A 24,305-nucleotide genomic window follows, 5' to 3' on the forward strand; every position below is an offset into this window, starting at 1 on the left:
CTCCTCCCCTGCCGGCCCCCTCACTCTGCCCCCGCCTCCCGGTCCTCGCCCAGCCGGGAGCGCCGGTGATAGGACGAGCCCCGGGCGTGCATCGTGTATATGCAAACCAGAGCCCGGTTCCCCAGGTCTGTCCGACCCCGGCCGGGGCTGCGGCTGCGGCTGGCGCTGCCGTGGGCGCCGCTGCGCTCGCCCTCGCCCTCGCCCCGCACTGCCATGCTCCCGCCGCGCGGCGGGCCAATGCGTCCCCGAGTCGCTATATAAGCGCAGGCCAGGGGACACCCGGAGGGGCTGAAGATGAGGGTGCCCGCGCATGGGCCACCGCCGATTGCCAACCCCTCCCGAGCCCGCGCCCCGCGCGGAGCCCACGGCCGCCGAGGACCCGCCTTCGCCACAGTAGCAGCTGGGGCTGCGACAGAGGCGGCAGCTGCGGCGGCGCCTGTCGCACGAGCGCGTAGAGCAGCGGCCGCAGCTCCGGGGCCGCCGCTGCCCCGGCTGCCATGAGTTGTGCGGAGGTGATGTATCACCCCCAGCCGTATGGAGCGCCCCAGTATCTGCCCAACCCCGTGGCAGCTGCAACCTGCCCCACAGCCTATTACCACCCGGCGCCCCAACCTGGCCAGCAGGTGAGTCACCGACCGGGCAGCCTGCCGGGGGCGGGGGCGAGGGGCAGCGAGAGTATCGGTCTGGGGCTCCCAAGACGTCCCTCTGGGACGGGTGGCGCGGAGGATGCTTTGAGACTTGCGGGAGCGCCCTTGAACAGAAAGCCATCAGAAGAGAAGAGACGAGGCTTCGGGAAGGACGAGCTGCCAGGTGGACGGGTGGGGATTCCAAGCGAGGCATTACCTGGCTGGGGGCTTCAGTGAGCTCTTGTCACCGGCTCAGAAGCTATTCCTCATAGCCACCCTAGCTCTTAGGGCTCAGTTCTCTGAAGCTCACCAAGGGCATCTGTCTTAGGAGTATGTGAGTAAACTTCCTTTAAACCAAATATTTTGTTTCCTTTGAAACGGTGGAGTGTTTCAGGGTTTTCTTGATTAGGAGGATGAAATGTGTCACTGACGTAGGGGAGGCTACCTGGACAGTGAGCCCATGGAATGACTTTTCTGGAATTTTTATGGTGGAACATGGGTCTCGTGTAATATCTGTCCAATGTTACTAGAAGTTCTCTGCAAAGTCTGTCATCTTCCATACTTAGGTGACAGAGATTATTCCCCAAATTCCTCATTCATTTTTAATTCCATCAAAGCACAGAGATGTTATGGTTCAGTCTGTTGGACAGAAGAACCCTCTCCTTTCCCAGCTAAGAGGTAACCTTGGGTCACTGGATGCTGGGTCTCCGCCATGCCAAGAGTGACTGAATGCTGTTGGATAAAAAGGATTCAGGAACTAGGGAGATGATAAAGTTCCTTTAGAAGGGAGAGTGGGGTTCTGGGGAATTAAGCACTAGGTACCCCTGGACGTTCCTCCCTGTTTGCCCGCAGTGTGTCAAGGCTTAGTTAGCGCTACCTAAAACACATATGTGAGCATGTGGCCAGGGGCTGTACCAAAATAGGGTCCTGAGACTCTGGGAATTAGGGTGGGTTGATTTAGTGAGACTTAAAAAAATATACATACTCTGAGGTAGGGACACCTATCAGGGATCTAGATATGGTTCCGAAACTAACATCCACAGAATTTATTGATTGACATTTTTTTTTTTTTAGTTTCTTAAAAAACATATATTTTATTGTGGTCTTCAGGGTTTGGCTCTTTAATTAATCTGGCCATTTAATTTATTTCCTCTACCCCTGTCTCTTTACTAGATTTATTGTGCTACTCTTTGGAAAGAAATTATAACTTCTGTTTAGAATTTAGGGACTGAAATTCAGCTAATTCCGGAAGAGTACGTACTCTAGATTTATCTGCTGAACAGTATGAGCTTAACCAGGACAACTAGGGCTAAAGAGGAAGGAGTCCCACTTTCTAGCTATCTTTTTTTTTTTTTTTTTTTTTCTTCATCATCTTCAGCATTTCAAAGCAAGATTACTTTTAGGGAGGGGGATGGGAAAACATTTTGTAATTTGTGAACAAGGGTGACAGGTTAAAACATTTTATTTTGGTTATGTTCTTTTTCTTTGGTTTTAATATAAAAGATATAAGTAATGGAGGAAACCATTTAAGTCCAAGTCAGGCAAGTGATGCAAAGAGACGCTGGATATCAATTTTCTGTGTTTTATGAACACTGTGTCCCAGATGAACCACCCTTTTCTTCTTTACTTTCTTCCATCTCAGAGACTGTAGAGGCCTTAAATTATCAATTGGAATGTGGACGAGCAACAGCCTCAAACTTTACTAAACATTCAGAAAGGTATTTTTCCCCTTCAAAAATAACTTTAGCAGAATAGTTGTGAATAAGGTTTTACTTTCCAGAGTTGTGAAAATAGTTCCATTCAAATACGAATCGCTAGTGGGGGTTAGGATTGGAATACTTTTTTGAGCTAGAAAATAAAATCCGGTATCAGAAACATTATAAATAACTAATCATGAAATTTAGCTTTCAATGAAAAATAACTGCAATACCTTACCTAACTTTTGCAGTTGCCCCGAAACTCAGTTGCCAAATCGCATTCCTTTGCTAAGACCGTCAACAAACCAAAAAATGAGCTTTTCTTTTTCACCTGAATTGTCCACCTCGATGAGTGGCACCTATTTGTAAATAGTGATCAATTTCTGCTATCCTTTGAGCTTCTGTAGATATTGTTTAAGTAGATGTTAGGCTGAGTTGAACTGAAGAACTTAGTTGAGAAGTGTGCTGGAAATTTTCATGTTGCTTTTACTACACTGGCTTGTTGGAGATTGCTTTTTTTGTCAGGTAAAGCAACTATTTGACTATATAACTGGCTATAGCAAAATAAAAAGACAGGAGTGTAACTACTGTACTTTTACTGTCAGGGGTTTATTTTGATGCCCTATATTTTCTGTTGGAAAACAGAGTAAATCAGGAAATTCTTATCAGGCTGACAGCATTTTTAGACTATGTGGTGCGTGGGTGAAGTGGGACTAATATTGACTTGGCCCCAACGTAGTCATCTGAGAATACATATTTTGGTTGTTTTCGCATTCCATAAGGTTTTATCATTATTATCCATGAAGATTGTTTTCTCCGTACGTGGGAAGTGACCCCTAATAGCATCTTGCCTGGGAGACAAAAACAAGGGCTACGAGTCCTACTGTATTTGAAAAATTGACTTGTGGAGGACAGGAAGCAGAAAAAGTGATAGAGTTACAAAGTTTAATGGTCATTTAGAAAATGTTAGAAAAGAGAGCATTAAAGTTTTGTATCACTTCTGTATTTTCAATTATTGTAGTGTATCTTTGAACTGATTTTTTCCTCAAGTCCATATAGCTCTATAGTCCTTGTAAATTATTATCTCATAGTGGTTTATTATGATAGATTTTAAACATAGGTATATTTTCCTCTTAATGCATGATTAGACACCAGAAGTTCTTTTTTAAATAGTAGAACTTAATGCTCCAGGCACATGTATTCGCAGCTTTCCACCTAAAAGTACAATGTGATTTTGTGTAATTACAAGTGTAAAAGGCACTTGGAATTTTGTTTCATTTTTTAATTGAACATATTATAAATCATAGGTGGGTAATAGGTTAGTACCTTAAAAACAGTGAACTGTGTATACATCAGGCTCCATTGCAGTGTGTTACTTAAGCATACAGTAGGCTAAGTGAATAAAAGTAAAATGTAAATATACCTAAAGAGTCAGTTTTAGAGTCCCTGACGTTAATTCCTAGAAATTGCGTGGCTGTGCATAAATCTAACAGTGTGCTTTATAGAGCCAGGATTTGCTAAGCGATCTAAGGTCTCTGGTCCCTGTGCCCACCATCTCTTCATTGCTTGAATGCATCAGTCCCTACCCACTCCTCAGGAGAACTCTCGACTTAGTCTCTCAGCACGTGCTCCAAAGGCATGATGACACTGCAGAACGTATACAGAAAGGAATGCGTTTGTATCCCAACAGTGACAGTAGGAAAAAAAGAGAAAAAAAATTAAAAATACGTGTCAGGAAAAATTAAGGGAAACAATCATAAATTCCCTTCATACCCCATAGATTCCTCATCTTAAATGCAGACAATCTGTCATCTAAAATCTCCCTCCCCCCATATTTTCATAATGTTAACATTAGGGAGATACTTAAAGCAAAGCTTTCAGAACTGGGTGAGTTCTTAGGTGAGGTGGTGAAAGCAGAGGAGAACAATCGCCCATTCTCTAATTGTGCATAGGAGTTTTTAACAATCACACTTTGGGCTTCATATAAGTTAGAGCATATTGACGCTGCTCTCTTCAAGGGTGACAGCTGGGTGAATATGCATGCATGCTTTCACTTAAGAGAATTAAAAGTCTTGGGAGGCAGAACTTCAGTTCTAACTTTGTAAGGAGTTTTTCGAACTCTTTCTCTGGACTCTGCCACCTTGGTTAGGTCATAAAATCTGAGATTCTGTTTGTTAGGAAAAAACCCTGGGAAAACATACTTCAACCCCTCCTTTTACAGACGGGGAAATGCATGTTTATAGGGCTGAAATGCCTGGCTAAAGATTTCAAAGCTAATTGGTGACAAAATTAGGACCACTGGATCCCCTGCTCCCCAGCAGAGCATCTTTCCACCATACCATGCCGTCTCCCAAGATTTTTTTTTTTTTTTTGCTATTGCACAATAGGCTTATTTCTGTCTTTAGTGCTCCAAATCAACTTTTTGATAAAGAAGATTAATATGCAGTAGATTCTTTGGCCTTGGAGCTTGAAATTCTTTCCAAGTCCTTGGTAGTGTACGTTTTTAGTTTAGGCATTCCAAAGTTGTTTTGCAAGCATTTGTATTATGCTAATGACTTTTGCTATCCGTGTTGCATCCTTTGCTGATGAAGCAGAATATCCACTTAGCAAATGAACATGTATTTATTTGAAAATAATATGCAGGAAGTGGTATTAACAGTCAGCTTTAAGTGCCTCATATATCATTGCTGTTCCAACATAAGTTTAGATTTATTAAGAGGAAAACATACAATTACATTCTAAATAGTTTCAATACACAGTCCACTTATTTAAGTTGGAGGATATAATTTTCTTGCAACTGTAAGCAAGGACTTAAGTAGATTTATAAGAATTCATACAGGACTTCTTTGAGAGAGAACAGCCCCTCTGATTCCAAACTACACAAAGTAACTTGACTGTAGAGACTTAGAAGCTTCAAGTGCCCCAGAGCTTTATGCTCCCAATAACTTTCCAGCCAGAAAATTCAAAGCTAGAAGGAAAATTAAACTTTGAAATAACTAAACTGAACTGTTGTCTCTGGCAGTCAACCAGAATGGAGATTACAATACGGATAGTAAGGGCAGGCTTGAAATCCATAAAATCTTGTGCAGTGAGGCTACATTCACCAGAAAAACCAAATGCCGGGACAAGGAAGCATTCTGTGGAAATTTAAGTGAAGGATATTTTCATTCAACGCAAGGAAGTCCTACTTCACTTAGCGCTTGGTAAAGTCTCACATCTCAGAGTTGGAGATGATGGGGACATGACTCATAACAGTGGAAATGAGGGGGATCAGTGGGTAGAACGATCCTGCACGGTGCTTCCTTGGACAACTACAGAAGAGATGCTGTGTTGACCCGGTTGGGCAGTATGTACATTTCTGTCTTGTGGTTTTCTGTGCAAAGGGGATTGTCAATAAGACTAAAAACATTATGCGCAAGATGCCTAACGCAGATTCTAAAGTGAACTCGAGAGTTAAGTGACTGCCATTCTAAAACCCGGCCACTTAACTTGAATCCCATCAGCCCTATTTCCAACTGGCTTTAAAAAGAAATCTCAAAACTGATACATCTAGTAATACATAACAATTTAAGGTATTGTCTCTAGAAAAACATTTTCATTCAAGAAACTAAAACTCTCCAATACTTGAATTTCAGACTCTGGCAGAGATAGTGGAGGAAATAATTTTGGTCAAAACTTTGCACTGACTCTTTTAAAAAGCACGTCTTTCAGCAGCTGGTTTTCTGCTTTAACTATTCATTTAGGAAGACCCTAATAGTGACTTGAACCATTAGACCCAAACGTCTGTTGCTAGAAGCAAGTCATGAATGCCATATTTATAGATATTTCAGTGGATACCAGATTTATTTCAGTAATTTACAAGTATGGTCTGAAACGGGATAACGGAACTATTTTTCACTTGTCTCATACTTCAGTAGAGAAAAAAAAGAAAAAAAAGAAAAAGGAAAGAAAAGAAAGGAAGAAGGGCCTAAACCGAACAGGTGTCCTTTCCTCTTAAAACTATGTTGTTTTAGTGTGCAAAAACACTTGTCCTTGGGGGATGGGGTGGGGATATTTGAAGGATGCCTCCTTTCTGGTTACTGTGAAGATAGCTAAAGGAAGTACCCAAACTAGTTCCTAGGAATTGGACTAGATGACCTATGTCTGAAAATGAATTAGTCTTCAATGATCTGTAGGGTTTTTTTGACCAGTGTCCTGCAAAATCAGAAAAGGCAGCCAACGTAAGAAACAAAATGAAGTGTGAGTTTGTCTAGAGCTCCAGCATGTTGCTTATTAGCCTACAGAGTTGGACGAGACCTCTGAGATAATGAAGTCAGAATTCCTCATCTTCAGAAGAGAAAGCTGAGGGCCAAAGGTTTCGATGCCTTACCCAGATTCATGGACTAGTTTTGGTCAAATCCCCTTAACCATTCCAGTTCTCTTTCTACTGTGTTCCCTTTCCATCTGGGCTTCTTTAGAAGCAACAAAAGCAATTAGTAATTCACCTAGTGTTACCCTCTTACTTTTCTCATTTAAAAATTTTTGAATATTAGCTACTTGGAGAAATTAGACAATTAGCCATGTGGATAAACCTGGAGGTTCTCTTTCTTTACCATTTTCCTTACAAGCCTCTCTCAACTGCTATGACTTTCATTTTTGTGCTTCCGAGCCTTTGCACAATGACTGACACAAAATAAGAATTAACTGGCAATTCGATGACTAACAGATAAATTTTAAAAAGTGAAATCATACCCTAAATCTAGTAATAGGATTATGTAAACATACCAGAAACTTATACATCAGAAACTGTTGTTTCATTCAAAGCAGTCAGTTTGAGAGAGAACACATACCCTCATGATGCGATCATTGCTTAAAACATTTTGGGAATGCAAATTTTGAAATTCTCAGCCTGTGGCACATTTTTTTTAACATCCTCAAAACTGGAAAAATTTCATCCTTTGAGGGGATGGGTTTGATTTTTTTTTTGATAATGACCAGAATCATTGAGTGGCAGGTGTGCTCAAAAATAGCTAATATTATTTTTGGTTTGCTCCTCCTACTGTTAAGAAAAATAAAAAACAAACAAAAAAAAAGCAAACAAACACAGAATCTCGAGGGCTGAGTGTGTCTAGTAAATTGGCTCCACTCACATTTCCAAAACAGGATTTCCAGAAAAATTGTATTTTGTATCTGACTTGCCAAGGGGACAACACATTTCTAGATATAGAAGGGCAGGTTCATCTAGATATACATATATTTTGAAGAGCACTGCATTCATTATTTAATAGCCATATCTTTGATATGTTTACATCCCTAGTTTTTAAGTGTTATAAATAACTTTAGACTTTCTTTAGTTAGCATATGATGCCACGCTGACTGTGGGCTTCTATTTGTTTATACAGTTAAACTAAATATTATATAGAGACTCATTTTCTTTAGTCTGTTTTCTTGTCAGATGCTTTGTTGTCAGACAGAAATAGGTTCTAATCCCATCCTTGCCATTTACTAGTTAGATGATGTGGCCAAGTAAATCAGTTTTTGCATATATACATTGAGAATAATTATTTGGACAAAATATTTGTGTATGTGTGACAGTTAGTGAAATAAAATATATCAAAGGTCTGTGAACTATCTTCCTTATCCTGACCCACCTTCCTGCAACCTGATTCCCCCTCCTCCAAATAGGCCAAGGACCAAAACTTCAAGTCTCTCTGGGATAGATTTAAAAATCTGTTATTCGGGCTTCCCTGGTGGCGCAGTGGTTGAGAGTCTGCCTGCCGATGCAGGGGACACGGGTTCGTGCCCTGGTCTGGGAGGATCCCACATGCCGCGGAGCGGCTGGGCCCGTGAGCCATGGCGGCTGAGCCTGCGCGTCCGGAGACTTTGCTCCGCAACGGGAGAGGCCACAACAGTGAGAGGCCCGCGTACCGGAAAAAAAAAAAAAAAATTCTGTTATTCAAGTAAATTCGGAAAAATAGGATCAAAGAGTAACACACTGCTTTATGGACTTCATAGTTTTGAAACATTGACTATGGGCTAGTGGTCCTTTCTTACAGGCTCTAACCATGTCTCTCGGGATGAAAGAATCATTGCATTTAGAAAAGATAGCCAGTAGGAAAAAAAAAAAAAAAAGCTGTTTCCAAATATCCAATGATTCATTAAAATACTTTTTTTTCCTTAGAAAAAAAGTTTCCACATATGCACAGTAATCATTTGGCATTTTGTAGGCTTAAGCCTTGGGAAGTTAGTGGTATTTGGCTCCTGACATGGAAGTCTTTCTCTTGTCAGACAAATCCTTTCCCCGGCACATTCCTGTGCGAGTTTGTTTCTGTTGTGCCTGATGGCAGGCTGTGAGGTGTTTGGGCATGGTTCGCACTGCCTAGGCTAGGCGGACTCCTTTACACTGCTACTTTCAAGTCTTTCTGAGTTAATTTTAACTCTGTGCCTGTTAACTCGGTCACTGTTTCATCTAACTCAAGGGTTCTTTTACCTGAAGGAAATTTGTCATTACTCTGCCATGGAGGATGAGCCAGTTAAGGTGCATTCAATAAACCAAATTGTAGTCTTTGAAATTCCTTCTGATGACTTATTTTTGTTAATAATTCGTAAGTGTCTAGTAAGAAAAATATGAATACTTCGGACAGATTGGGCTATTTTTAGGGTGTGATAGTGCATTTTGAGAAAAATATGAACCACATTGCCTTTCAGCATTGATTCAGGAAATCTGGGTTCTGATGATTTGAGATTTATTTTCAAGTTTTAAATTTTATATATTACTTTCAAGAATGAAGATTACCCTAGGGAAGTTTCATTCTAAGGAGCAAACACCAAGTAAATACAGAATATGGCAACAGTGTACATAAATAACATACTTAGTTTTTTTTGAAAAAAGGCAAAGGATTGATTTACAGTCACAAAAGCACAGATAACAGAAGGCAGTTGAGGCTTAAGAGTCATTGGGGAAGGAGATTAGGATAGTGTGAATGTTAGCATATGGATCAATTGCTGTTTAAATTGTGTGTTCCCATTTTCTTCATGCTCACACTTGATGTTTAAAAAATGTATGTAAATTCAGTGTTGCCATTTTAGAAGGCTATCAGGCTGTTTGGATGCTTTAGAATTCTTATTTTAACCAGTGCTGTTGATGATGTGGTCATAAATGCTCCTGTGTGTTGTAAACGTAAATATTTAAATGGGTACACTAAAATTTGTGAAAATTGATGCAAAATGCAAGAGGGGGGTGAGAAATATGCTTTATATCCTGCCCATTGGTAGCTGTATCATAGGCTCCTTTTTTATTTTTATTTTTTGATGGTCTCCAGCAAATTTATTTAACTAGTGGAAGACCTGCCTCAAAGAGCTGGGAGAGAGAAAAAAAAAGTATATTTTATAAGCATCCTCCCAAAATGTATTTAAATAGAGGAGTCAATATAGATATTTTTATAGTACCATGGGTATTTGAAAGGAATATTTCAATATATACTTATATAAATGCATATGTGTATATATAGATATATATTACATATATAGGAAATATAAAGATTATAGGGAATCAATGCATCCGTTGACAGAATTGACATTTAGAAAATAGACTCATAAAAGGTATTTTGACACAATGGAAGATTTTGCTTAATTTTTCCCCATTTCATAGTGAAAAATGTATAACTTATTTGTATCCAACTACTCAGCAATTGGTTAAAAAAGAATAACATAAAATTATGCAGCATTTAGAAAATTGTGTAATCTTAAATTGACTGAAAATCTATGGTTTAAATTCAACTGCCATCAATGTAAAAATTAAGAAATTTTATTAATACCATTATTGATCATAATACTATGCTACATTTGCATACAAATGGAGGCTATATTTGCATTTGATTTGCAGTTCTCAAATCTTTCACATATATATAACTTTAATTTTATTTTATCTAAGAATCAATTGCTAATTGGGATAAAATAAAAAAAATTGTCTTTCTTTGGATAATTAACATAGCCAAGGCTCTTTCATTTAAGGAATAAGCATTAAAATTAAACAAATTAAACAAGTAGATGCAAAGCCTGACTCTCACAAACTGATGCTGCACTGGACGTTAATGAGAAAAAAGAAATCGGTTTAATAGATAATACTTAACACTTAAGGCAGTGAAGCCACTCTGTAGATCAGTTTTAATCTTTTTCCCGAATAAAAACAGTGCTTCTTTCTAATATGCCTGAATATTCGGCAGAGTGTGTGTATTTGCTTAAAATGGTATAACTTCGGTAAATGCACATGTGCCTGGAGAAGCAGTACTGTGATTTGACTAATAAATAGTAATATTCATGTAACTTTATAATGGAATTTAAAGCCAGGAGTAACTGTAGAGGTCAGTTAGTTCAATCTTTTCATTTTATACATAACGTATATTACTACGGTGTTTTTTACTATTGAAGTTAAACATAACCATGTTCAAATCTGAGCAGAACAGACTGTAAGAATTTTATAACCACTCAGTCATTACAATCACCTATTCATCAGCAAGGCATATTCACTCACAGGGAATGAATCATCTATTCATCAAGAAGCGATAACCATACTGACACAGATTTCAAATAAAAAGGGAGATACATATAGTGTGTATGTATATATAGCAGCCCTAAATAATAAGCAGCAGCTTGTAATGTGCCTGAACATTTCAGACCCCACCTCACACAAGAACAACATATTCATTGCTGGGGTTCAGTTTTCCGAATGAGGCATTTATAATTTGGGGCTACAGATTTTGGGGCTAGTAATTACCACTAGAAACATTGAGTCTTGGTTATGTGTTTTGATAACATTTGCCAAACTATGTGCTTACTGACTATTCTAGAATGATTTATTTTTTTCTACTGACATTCACTTTCCAACATGCAGTTTTTTCTGAAATAAGAAAAATGGTCTGACAAAGGGTCAGGTTTTGTAGGTATACAGATGATAGGATGCTCATTTTGTCATTAAGATAATGAGTTTTATAGTTTTTTAGCATTATTTTCTTATATATAACTTGCACTAAAGTTGTTGATTATAAAAATGATATGGGCTCTACGAAAAATATTTGGAAATATTGAAAAATAGGAATAAGAAAATAACAACCAACTACAAGCTTACTACCCAGAAAAAGAACACAAAACATAACATTTTGGTGATTTTTTTTTTCGCACTAGATATCCCTCCCCTGCCCTCCTCTGACATATACATGTACACACATATGTACATTTGTGTATTTTTATTATGCATTCTGGGTCCATCACTTACAAGCTCTGTGACCTTTGGCAAGTTACTTCACTTCTCTGTGCCTCACTTCTTCATATTTAAAATATGGAGAGTAATGATAACCACATTATAGAACTGTAAAGATTACATGGGGTAATAAAGAGTATCAGTCATAATATAAACTATTACTAGAGCTACGATTTTATGTTTTGAAAACATTTTAAAATTACCAAACCTTTTTCATTTTGATTTAAAAGCCATCGTAGCCATTGCTAGTATCTTGTATTATTTTCAGCAAGTCATCATAATACCTTTTTTTCCCCTTTTATGATAATGGTGGTAAGTGGAACATCTGAAAAATATGTTCCATGCAAAATGGATCTTCACACAGACTTACTTTGTCATTTTAGTTTGATTTTTGAGAAGTGAGTTCAGCACATCTGCCAAATCCTTTTATAAGATGCTACATTCCTGTTTTTATTTTAGTGTATTTCATTTATGAAAAACTCTTTTCTTCTCCACCCCTCCCCCAGACAGTTAGGCCTACCATCTCCATTCCTCCCCGTCCTGAACTATAATGTTGCTGTACATTAAATCTGTAAAATAGAAAAGGGAACAAAAATGGAAGGGCTCTGTCACTTTCTTTTTTTTTTTTTTTTAAGTCATTCTCCTTTTGGTATATCTAAATTAAGCAAAAAAAAAAAAAAAAGCCTGCCTTTCACAGTCTGAGAATATACCATTGGATAATGGACATTTTTTTTTTTTTTTTTGCCAAATTTGAAATAGCAAAGTCTTTTTTTTCAGGGTGGAAAGCAGAAGGCTGGTTTGGGGAAGGGGAAGGTGGAGTAAAGCAAATGAAGAAGAATCAGTTTGTGAACATATGTTAATGTTTAGATTTTTTTTTTTTTTTTTAGTGAAAAGTTAACTCGTTAATGCTTTTTGTACAAACTGTCTTTGATACTGTGTTTTGTTTATTCCATCCCAGAAGAAGTTAGCGGTATACAGCAAGATGCAGGACTCTCTGGAAGTCACCCTTCCCAGCAAACAAGAGGAGGAGGAGGAGGAGGAGGAGGAGGAGGAGGAGGAGGAGAAAGACCAGCCTGCCGAGATGGAGTACCTTAACTCTCGCTGTGTCCTTTTCACTTATTTCCAGGGAGACATTGGGTCAGTAGTGGATGAACACTTCTCAAGAGCTTTGGGCCAAGCCAGCACCCTTCATCCAGAATCTGCCATTTCAAAAAGCAAGATGGGGCTAACCCCCTTATGGCGAGGTAAGAATTCCAAAGCAGATGCTCTCCAGGGCACTGGCTCTGTTTCGCAACCGTCTGTACCAGGTTCCAGCTGGAGACTTGCCCCTGGAGGACGGATATCCACTCGCTTTTTAATTTTTAAGGACAGCAAGGAATTTCTTTCAGACAAACAGCTGGATCAGTTTTGTCACATGTGGAATGCAGGGTTGGAAAGGATGCAGTCACACCCCTTAAATTCCTCGTGGAAAGTAGTGATGCAACTGGCCTGAGTTCATAGTGGCAGGATTGAGCTGCGAAGCACCATTCCTTAAGCCCCGATGGCCCAATTTGGATCTCTAAATAATAGGCGTGCCTGGATCAGTGTTTAAAAATTAGCTCTTGCTCATTCCACGAGGTGCTACGTGATGACATAGCAGAGGTCTGAGTCTGACCCAGGAATACATACTTTGAAAGCCTTTTGTGTTCTCTTGATGGCTTTCTCTGTCCTGCTTTGTTGTGATGTTAACTCTTTGTAGTGTACAACCCAGACATTATTGACTGTATCTCCCTGGTTTAAGCTATTTTTTTTTTTTAACTCAGTAAAGCAAAGCAGTAGATTGGGCTTCCTCTTCTTTATTTCCCTCTATATAGAGGTCACAGAGAGGTGTGTTTGAATCTGATTTCTGACTCACAGAAAATGGTCTGATGACAACTTAATTGAGATAATTACAACATTAGAGAAAAAACAATCCATCATTCCAATGGTAGTTTTAAAGAAATATGAATGTTTCTTCTGAACTCACCTGGTTCTAAGAAGAATCTAGTAAAATGGTTCTCAAAGTGTGGTTTCCAGGACCAGGAACATGTGCATCACATGGGAGTTGTTAGAAATGCAAATTCGTGGTCCGAGCCCCACACCTACTGAATCAGAAACTCACAGGTAGAGTACCTTGTGTTTTAACCAGCCTTCCCAGGGATGCAGGTGCAGGCTCAAGTTTGATAATTGTTGATCTAGTGCTGCTAAAAATCACAGATTGCAGCCCCCTTATTTGGACCTTCGAATCAGACAGAGGCTCCAGAGGTAGGCTCTGGGAATCACTGTAATAAGTGCCCCATGTGATCCTATGGTGAGGAGAGGCTGGCCACCAGTGATAGGTCACCTGTGGTAGGTCACCTGTGGTAGGGGGCAGGTGAGAGGTGATGAGTGGTCGGTCCCCTCTCAGCATCAGAAGAACGGTTCTTTCTTGTCTGCCTGCCTTTCCTTCCCTTTTCTCTCCTCCCCTCCCCTTCTCTCTTTTCACCATCCCTCCCTTCTCTTCTCCTTTCTGATAAGAAATATGAACAACATTGACATACACAGTGACTTTAAAGAGGAAGGTGGAATCCATATTCAAGTGACCTAGACCTTGGTAGAGGTGAATTGGGAAGCATACTGCTTATTTGATTAGTAATTATGGACTTCCCACAAGAACTGAGAACTTAGTCCTCGAAACCCTAAGATGCTAATAGAACCAACAATGTCCTATTTGATAGCACATTGTGAATACTTTTAATAGCTTGTGGAGGGTGAAAATAGGAAAACTTCAGTGAATTAGCTGGCTTTAATAAATAGTTTGATATATCAATAATAAATCCTATCATGACAATCAGTCCCAGGAGAGTAATAAATGCAATGCCTAATTCTTTTAGCATACTAGCATATGCAGCCCAGTGATCATTTAACTTGGAATATAGGAGCAAAAGCCCCAAATTATAGAAAGATGTAAGAGTGATTGTCTAAAGTATCATAACCATAATAGTTTTAAGTGAGGTGTAAATGCAAAAACTCTGCATGTCAGTGTTTTTCCCATAATCTGCCTGACTGAGTGGAGAGGATCTTTGGAAGGCTGTCAAATTTCAGTATAGAAAGTGTGGATAATGGTAATGTTTTAGTAAGTATTATTAGAATTTTCTTGGCATTATCTTAAATCTGGCCTTCAAATCTATCTCCCGTTTCATTCATTGACTTATGCAGCGGATATTTATTAAGGTCCTACTATGTTCTAGGTAGTGGGAATATAGCAGTGGACAGGAGAGGCTAAGCTTCTATACTCAATGGAGCTTGCTAGTGAAAGAGACAGGCAATATATATATAATGAGGTGCAAGATATTATTTTACTTAGAGTGATAACAGATGGTCTCTCTAAGACTTACATTTGAGCACAGACCCGAAGGAAATAAGAGTGCTTCTTATCACACAAATATCTAGGGGGAAATTATTTAAGGCAGAGGGAACAGCCAGTGCAAAGGCCCTGAGGAAGAATTGAACTTGAGTGTTCAACGAGAAGCCGAAATACTAGTGTGAATGGAATGAAAAGAAGAGGTGTAAGTAGAGACCAGAATTGTTAGAGCTTTGTATGTTAGTTTATCAGAGAAGCCCAGGCAAACACAGCATGCTTTTCAATTTCCATCTCTTCCTTTTCCACTGAGACTATATATATCCTATCTAGTTAACTCACATCGTTTTCCCCAATACTCAGGATAATGCATTTCTATGTGAAAAATATGGAATATGAATTGAATGATCAAGTGATTAAATTAGATGAACCAAGTTCATACTATGTACCCAGGATTAGAAAACAAAAAATGTCCTTAATAGACTTAATAGAGAATTTATTAGTAATAAGTTGTATGCAATCTTTGGGTACAGTTTTCTTATTTATAAAATAAGGGGGTTGAATTAAGTGGTTGTTGAAATCTTTTTTTTTTTCTGTGCAGTTCTGTGATTTCAAATGTATTACTTACTTTCCACTTGTGAATAAAACTTTGCCATAGTTGTTTCTAATTGTGAATTAGTGTTTTTAGTTAAGTATACATAAGTTGGATAAGATTCATATGAAAACCACAAAATGTAATTAAGGATTTAGCAACTATTGAATGTGTTAAAGAGAAGTATAATAAATTGAGATTCCCATGTCTAGTTAAGAGAGTTGCTGGAAATATTGTATTAATTGCCAAAGCAACACAGGTTTGCATAATGCGGTCTTTGGTTGGATTATGTTTGTTTTGGGTTCAAGTTTTGACCTTATTACTGCCTGGTTGCAATGTTATCTTTGAGCAATTCTCAAAGTCTCCCTGAGATTAACTTCAGCTATAATATGTGTTGATTAATACCCATCTCCTAGGGTTGTTGTAAAGATATTTTGATAATATATATGAATTATTTGGCATAGGGCTTGATGCAAGGCACTGACTGAAGGTCAGATGCCTTTTCTCTCTTCCTTAAGTAAGTTTCCATTCATTTGGCACATAGAAAACCAACCTTGGATCTTTATTCAGAAAACTGTTTTCTGGGAGTTTGTATTCCTGGCAAAAATACAGTGTTTTGGACATACTAAGTACTCAAGGCTATTGACAATGTTGATGGCCGTGGCAATAATACTTTAGGAGGAGCTGCTGACCAGCTGTATTAAATTAAAGGGTCTAATTTATGGCATGAGGTTTTTACAGTGCTACACAAGTGCTACAGTACTTCAAAGGAATTTAAAACTGAATTATGTTTGGTTGCAGAATGTATTTCCACAGTAAATCTTTAGGCAAATGATAGAGTGTCAGCTAATGATGGAACAGCGGTCATACGTTGCATCTGTATCTTGATGGAGTTAGGAAAGTCCTCTTTAAACGTTTTGCAGCTTTGAGGCAAGCAGTTGACAGTAAATATTTGTACTTTATTTGACATGACATCACAACGACTACCTCTTCTCGCATTATATCTCCTCATGGATTGAGTAGGGCTTCTCAATTAAGAAAACCTAATGAATCTGACTGTCTCCTTATCCCATCCAATAGAAGCGTTGGCTTCAAATATGTCTATTCACTGACCTCAGTGCTTAAGTGTTATTACAGAAAGTGTGTGTGTGTGTGTGTGTGTATGTAGGGAAAGCAAGTAGTTAAGTCAAGACATAGACAAATATGTCACTGGCTTGAAAACTATGCTGAGTGGTAAACTTGATACACTTTTTCTTCTTGTAGTTGAAAAGTAAATGTTTTCTGCATGACTGATCTACATCTGTCTTCTTGGAGCAACATTCTCATAAGAAAGCCCTCTCAAAATGAGCATTAAACTTAGCAAAGAGGAGGAAGGGGAGAGAGGGCCTATCTCCTGGGCCGACTGAGACAGGGACGGAGAGAGTTGGGCGGCATCTCTAAGAGGCACTGGAAGTAATCGCTGCTGGGAAGCTTAGAACAAACACGTGGGAGGAAATTGAGGCCTGGTTTATCTCATTGTCCTGCCTCCAAGGAGTAGGGCAGCTGACAGCACCCCTTGAAACTCTCACTTTAGAGTCACAAGGCCCATTTTTGAGCAACTCTAGAACAAAATACCTGGAGGGCAGTCTTTTGATATAATGGTAATGCTTAATGCCTGAGTGACAGAAAACACTGGAACACGTATCGTTTCACCTCTGACCCAATGAGTTATTTTTATGGGAAACAGAACAAGAGGAAGGGAATTAAAATTAGAGCGAGGGCCCTCTAGGTTGAGAATGGAGTAGCAGTTTTTTTCACTGAGGTTAATAAAAAGGTAAATGTTATCTTTTAACATGGATGTTTTCAATCAGTATTTATTCTAAGAATATGTTTTCTGGAGATTTTTAAGATGACTTAAGATAGAGGTTCTACAACATTTTATGGTCCTATTTTTCCTTTTAATATAGTTTTCATTTTTTTTTCAAAATTAGGTAACAAAATATTTATTTTTTAAAATTATATGTTGAATTTTCTCTTGCATAAAGTTTTTCCCCTTAGGTTGTTTTTCAGAGGCATTGAAGTTTAATGTCAAAAGTATCCCAGCTCCTGTGAAATTGAAAGAACCACCTGATGATCCATGTTAAAGTCTTTTATGTCTCTAAGACACATTTCTGCTAAAAACCATGCCAGTGGGATTACTGGGTATGCTTTGAGTGGATTGTATGAGACAATTTCTTTTTTTCTTTTTTTGTTGTTGTTTAGAAATAAGGGTGTGTATGCATGTGTAATATTCTTTAATCCCAAATGCAAACTGAACCAAAGTATATTTAGACTTTTTGTACATGTTAGACTCAGTGTTAACGTCACCCAAATATCCAGTATCATTGAGCCCAAAGTCACCACAGAGTGTGAATATCGCATAGTTCTGAATTGCTAAAAAGTAATATTGCATGGAAATAGCGTGTGCAGTTTTTCATAAGCTTTTTCATCCAAAAAAATGTGGCTGTGATTAAATAGTTGTAAGCAAAGAGTCATGTAATGAAAAAATTTACACACATATGAAATAAGCACACTGATTCCCAGGCATGAAACAAAGAATATCATCTGTTTCTTTGTATCAAGAATTTCTTTTTTAACAATCAAGATACCAGATAGTGGTTTTGAAATGTAGACTTGTCCATAAACATTTTCTGTTCAATATAGTTTCATTTACTTGTAGACTGCAACATTATTTTTGAAAAGAGCTGCATAGATCTCTGCAAACTTTATGTTAATATCAGGAGACATACTGACTGGGAAAATATTAAGTTGCTTCTAATTTGATTTTTCCCTGGGGCATTTTAAAGCTTTGTTCAGCCTCTATGGGGTGCATTTTTTAGAATAGATTTCTACTTTCAATGCTAATGTGTTCACTAATCACAATACAATACGTCATAAGTAGGATAATATTTTTGGTAAGGAATTTTTTCATTATTCATATTTCTGCACGCATATCCAAAATGCGTAAGCATCTGTAAAATAAAATTAGGTCCGTGGACATACAAATGGAAAGAAACAAAAGGAAAGCATCCAGGGAAATGACATATACTCTCTGTACTTTTGACATTTTAATGGGGGATATTAAGAAAGAGAACTATCTGTCTCTGGCACACACCTGTGGGTTGAGTTCAGCTGTTTTTATAATGAGATTCTGGCCCCGCAAGAGATACAAATTTTGAGCAGAATGAAGGGTTTGCCACCAAAGATTGGATCTGTGAGAACAAAGGAGCAGATTGGTGGTGGCAAAGCTGCACTGTATAATATAAGGAGCCTCTATAAACTCTTTGTATGAGTTTTAAACTTTAAACGTTAACAGCTTTCTACTGTGGGTATGATAGAAATATTCTACAAATGGCCATCATTTAAGGCAAATTGAATTTTCTTCCTACAGCTTACACGATTTTCCTTCTTGTCATTAGCAGCCATGTTTCATATGTCAAAGGAAGACCATTCTTAAATAGAACATATTTGCCTCAATGCCAGTAAGTGACTTTAAGTGCTATTTTCGGATAGATTGTGATTGTGACAAAACTAAGCCATTCAAGTAAAAGTTTGCCAGGACTGTTGGAAGGTTTGAAGAAGAGTTTGTCCTTTCATCCTTTGCCTCTTGAAGAACATCATCGCTTAGGTTTCCTCAAGGGTTTTGAGATCCATGGAGATCCTGAGCAGGGGATGGGAGGAAATTGAACTGAGACACTGAATAGCCATCTGTCTGTGGATGGGGTGGATGATAGCTCTGCTGTAGGGCGGATGGGGAGAGAGAGGAAGAGCTCGCAGTGTTAGTGCCACAGCCTTTAGGGAAGCTAGAGAAAGGAAATGTTTGAACAACCCGGTGATAATCATAATTACGTTCATCAAATTACACGTGTAGGGGTTGAGTCAAGTTATATAAGCTTTCCCTGAGGCAAGAAAACTATGTCCTGGAAGTTTATGACGTGAGAACGTGAACATGTCAGACTTCTGAATACTTTTATTTCACAGTACTTCTTAGGATATCTTTTATTCCATGGAAAGATCTAGCAAGGTTCATTTATGTGGAACCCAGTATAAAAATACTATTTTACTGTACTTGAATGACTAATGTACTAAGCAACCTTATCATTATCTATAGATACAAATCCTCCATAGGACATGTCACAGAATGGCTAGAGGTATGGGGACAGAAGATATTTGGAATTAAATGAGCTCAAATCCTCACATTTGATTGGAGGACACTGAGCCACAGAGAGGCCAGCAGATCATTTGGGGTCCTACAACGAGACAGGGTAATTGCTGGGTGTCAGCTTTCTGGCTGAGCACCCCAGACTCCCAGGCCCGTGCTTGCTTAGTTACCCTGCACTGGAGGCACCTGGCTCTCACTGGAGGTATCGAGCTTTCTAAACACAGTTCTGACTATAACGCTCCCTAGATTAAAACCCTTTTAAGCTCACTGGATCTCCTCAGGACAGCGCCCACACTTAGCGCATGGCTCATAAAAACACACCCATGTGGGTCCTTCTTAGACCATAGTCTGTTTGCCACCATCTGCCCACTGAACTCTTTTTTTGTCCCTCAAATGCTATTTGTGTGTGTATGTGTAATTTTTGGCCTTTTTTTCACATACTTTTTCATTAGCCTGAAACAGCAGTCCCCAACCTTTATGGCACCTGGGACCTGTTTCGGGGAAGACAATTTTTCTACAGAGGACGTGGGTAGGGGGGAGGGTTTCGAGATGATTCAAGTGCATTACATTTATTGGGCCTTTATTTCTATTATTATTACATTGTAATATAATGAAATAATTATACAGCTCACCATAATGCTGACAGGGGGCAGAGCTCAGGAGGTAATGCGAATGGTAGGCAGCAGCTGTAAATACAGAGGAAGCTTCGTTCGCTCTCCCGCTGCTTACCTCCTGCTGTGTGGCCTGGTTCCGAACAGGCCACAGACCGGTAGTGGTCCGTGGCCCGGGGGTTGGAGACCCCTGGCCTAAAACACTCTTCCCTACCTCTTCACAAGGCTAGCCCTCCCGACCCTTTCTATTTAGCTATTACTTTCTTAGGCAGCTTTAGTGCCCTTTCCCTGTACTTCCCCTTATGAGAGCACAAACCAAATTACATTGCTCAGGTCTATTTACTTATCTGTCCCCTGCCAGATTGTGATTAAAGGTGATATCTGTCCGGTCATCCCTAGTCGCCCCATGTTTCACACATAGTAGGTCATCTATATAAACATGTCAAGACCATTGAGTGGAGAAATTGAATTGAAGCAAAGTCGAGGACGGGAGACCCTCTTGCTTATTGATCTCCAAGTGCTATTCTCTGATATCATTTCCCCTTCCCTAAACATCTCCTCAAATCCGTTACCCCAGTTGAGTCTCCTCCACTCATGATTTCCACAGAATCTTCACCAAATTCTAGATGTTCAGGTTATAGTTACAAATGTGCTGTCCTGTGGCACAGGTATGATGAGAGCCAGCCATCCAGGCAGGCTACCTGTCTTCAAAGCCCAGTCTCCCACTTGCCAGCTGTGACCCTTGAGCTTCTTCCCTGCCTCAGTTTCCACATCTCTAAAATGGGGATAATAACAGTAACTACCTCATAAGGTTGGAGTGAGTATCCAGTGAGATCAAATCCATGCAAAGCTCCTGGCCTAGTATTGGGCATTTGGTCACTGACATTAAAAATGAACTATTATTATTTTCAGTTTAGAAACTCCCAGACCTGTACAGAAAAAATAAGCTTGGAACATACTCTTCTTGATGGAAAATGGGTGTTGGCAAGCATCACTGTGATCTTACTTCCATCTGTTACTTTCAGCGTTAAAATGCTTAGTTTGGGTGAAAATTGTATTTTCCTTTAAAAGAAATTGGTAAACATCATCGTTTCCAACCTACCTGAATCGCGTCTATGGCATAAGCTTTTCTTACCTGAGACTTATATACCTGTGACCTGTGCTCAGACTTGATGGCAGCAAGACACGCAGGAGGAAACGAAGCTTTCCAGTCCCAGACTTGCCGACCTCAGCCTAGACTGTGACAGCCTAAGCTAAGCAAACAAAGCAGGGGACTCGTTCAGCACCTGGACCCCTGAGTACTGACCTGGCATGGCAACTCAGAGGCTTACCTGGTATCTGTTCACCTCTGTGTGGGGAGAAAAAGAGTGTATGCTAATTAGTCTGCTTGTAAAATATTGGACAAGTAGAGGCAAGTCTATCCCAGAACTGAATCTTATGTAAATAATGTATTTTTCTGTCTTCTCAGACAGCTCAGCTCTCTCAAGCCAGCGGAGTAGTTTCCCGACTTCCTTTTGGACCAGCTCTTACCAGCCCCCATCTGCACCCTGTTTGGGGGGAGTTCATCCTGACTTCCAGGTCACTGCACCCCCTGGCACCTTTACTGCCGCTGACCCCAGCCCCTGGTCGGGACATGGGCTGCATCAGACTGGCCCCGCCCCTCCCCCTCCCGTGTCCGAGTCCTGGCACTACCCTTTGGCATCTCAGGTGAGCCCGTCCTACAGCCACATGCATGACATGTACATGCGGCATCACCACCCCCACATGCACCACCGCCACCACCACCACCACCACCACCATCACCACCACCCTTCTGCTGGCTCTGCCCTGGATCCATCCTATGGGCCCCTGCTGATGCCGTCTGTGCGTGCGGCCAGGATTCCCGCTCCCCCGTGTGACATCACAAAAACAGATCCGACTACAGTCACCACTGCTACCTCAGCGTGGGCCGGAGCCTTTCACGGAACCGTGGACTTAGTGCCAAGTGTGGGGTTTGATACAGGTGAGCCCGGTGATTTCCTCCTTTCCATAAAAGAAGAAAAATTAATGAAATAAATACAGAAAAATGGAGGATGTTTTAAATACCTGGAAAACTTTTTTTCTCTTCCGTGGAAAGTTCAGCTTTGCCCATATGTTTATAGAACTAACCATTTTTCAAGAATTCCTGCATTCCTGCAGAAACTGGTATGACTGCGTGAGAGAGGTCTCAGAACTTTTCTCCCATTTCTTAAGCTAGTAATCTGTTTCTTTGAACTGGAATCTCTGGCACCTTATATTTACAAAGATTTAAACACATTCTTTAAATCTCCCATGTCTCTGTGCTCTCTACCAGTGATGTGTAATGCCTAACAGAATTCAGAAATAGTATGTTTCAGTAATTTTTCCTTCTCCCTTTTTTGTCAGGTCTTATTTATTATTTATAAACCAAACTGCTTTCTGGAGTATAATCCATGTAATATAATCATGGTCTTTAAAAAGAATTATGGACCGTATTTTAAAGGAATGGATTTCTCTTCCCTTTCTTCTCCTTCCCTTCCTTTTCCTTCATTTGCCTTTTGTTATTTTCCTCCTCCCTCCCTCCCTCCCTCCCTTTCTTCCTTCTTTCCTTCCTCTTCTCATCCTCCTTATTCTCCTTCCTTTCCGTTTCTTTCCCTCTCTCTCTCGTTTTAAAGCATCAGACTTGAGATTACTCTAAAGTCTATGTTCAACAGATTTAGAAAAAAATTGGTAAGGGAAATATTTCTTCACAGAGCATTCAGCTCCTCTCTGGAATTCACTAGTTCCGAAGGTCATGGTGTTAAATGTTTGAGCTTGATTTTTGGACCAGATTACACATATTAATAGTGTTAGTAGTTCTGAGTTCACAAAATCACAAGCATCACAGGCTAAGAAGACAAATCAGGTCAGTGATTATATCCCCAGAATCTACGTTCCAAAGGCAGCCACCTCCACCTCCAATCCCAGGTTCTTTTCCTGGAACACTTTGTGACAAATTAGAATTTTCTTTCCAGAAGTTTAAGGAAACTCACTCTTTTCTTTTTTTTATAAATTTTAGTTCTTTATTTTTTCCTTGTGATGAGAAAACTCACTCTTTTCATAGTTGTTCTTAGTTTTATTCTTAGTGTGCAAGATCTTTAATCTGAATTCTGGTCACAGCAGAGAAATCCCCAGAGTAATAAATGCTGAGCATCAAGTTGCGTTCACCCTGACATAAGTGAAACATTCTTATCTTGGTTAACTTGTTCTTTACTGAGCTTTCCAATGTTGGTCATTGCCTAACCTTACCCATTTCAGCTTCCTACTTAGACTCTGGGTTCAAGCTGGTTTTCTAAGCTCTCAGGGGACTTGGTTCTCCCTCTCTATGAGAAGAGGATATGATGGGGCTAACCACCACAGGCTTCCCTCCTTCCTTTGCCACACACTAACAGTATGAAGGCAACTCTTGAGTTGTTTGATGCCTGGGGCCAAATCTAATGAGAGCCCCAGTTTGGTAGCTGCCATCATTGGCAGCCAGTCTCTGCAGGCTCTCACTTTCCAGGTACCTGCGTGGCCAGAGTTAACAATGCTCTTAGCAGGCAAATGGAACATTTTCTTCTCTCTTAGTTTGGGCTTCTTCAACAGGATACCATACACTGGGTGGGCTAAACAACAAACATTTAGTTCTCACAGTTCTGGAACCTGGGAAATCCAAGACCAAGGTGCCAACACATTCAGTGTCTGGTGCGGGCCCACTTCCTGTTTCATAGATACTGTCTTTTCAGTGTGTCCTCACTTGGGGAAGGGACAAGAGAGTTCTCTAGGATCTCATTATGAGGGCACTAATCCCATTCATGAGGGCTCCACCCCATGACTTAATTGCCTCCCAAAGGCCTCACCTCTTAATACCATCACATTTGGGGTTAGGATCTAACGTGAACTTTGCGGGGACACAAACATTCAGTCTGTAGCATCCAACCTTTGCATTTTATAACATAAAGTGGAAGGTGGATGTGATTGCCTTTGC

At 39.7% G+C, this 24,305-nt stretch overlaps 1 protein-coding gene across 5 annotated transcripts in view; it reads left to right on the forward strand.

Moving 5' to 3' along the window:
- Positions 1-44: 44 nt before the first annotated feature.
- Positions 45-24,305, forward strand: part of VGLL3 (vestigial like family member 3) — a 47,435-nt gene continuing 23,174 nt past the window's right edge. Inside the window, exons 1-3 of one of the 5 annotated variants that reach the window (XM_019923238.3) lie at positions 45-623; positions 12,523-12,805; positions 21,771-22,304. In XM_019923238.3, coding sequence (XP_019778797.1) covers positions 498-623; positions 12,523-12,805; positions 21,771-22,304 — 943 coding nt within the window. In that variant the 5' untranslated portion in view covers positions 45-497. Of the gene's footprint in view, positions 624-762; positions 961-12,519; positions 12,806-21,770; positions 22,305-24,305 lie in introns of those variants that run through there. The other 4 variants (XM_019923237.3, XM_033855944.2, XM_033855943.2 and 1 more) reach the window with 4 other exon arrangements.

The sequence above is a fragment of the Tursiops truncatus genome, chromosome 4, assembly GCF_011762595.2.
Source record: "Tursiops truncatus isolate mTurTru1 chromosome 4, mTurTru1.mat.Y, whole genome shotgun sequence".
Classification (NCBI taxonomy): Eukaryota; Metazoa; Chordata; class Mammalia; order Artiodactyla; family Delphinidae; genus Tursiops; species Tursiops truncatus.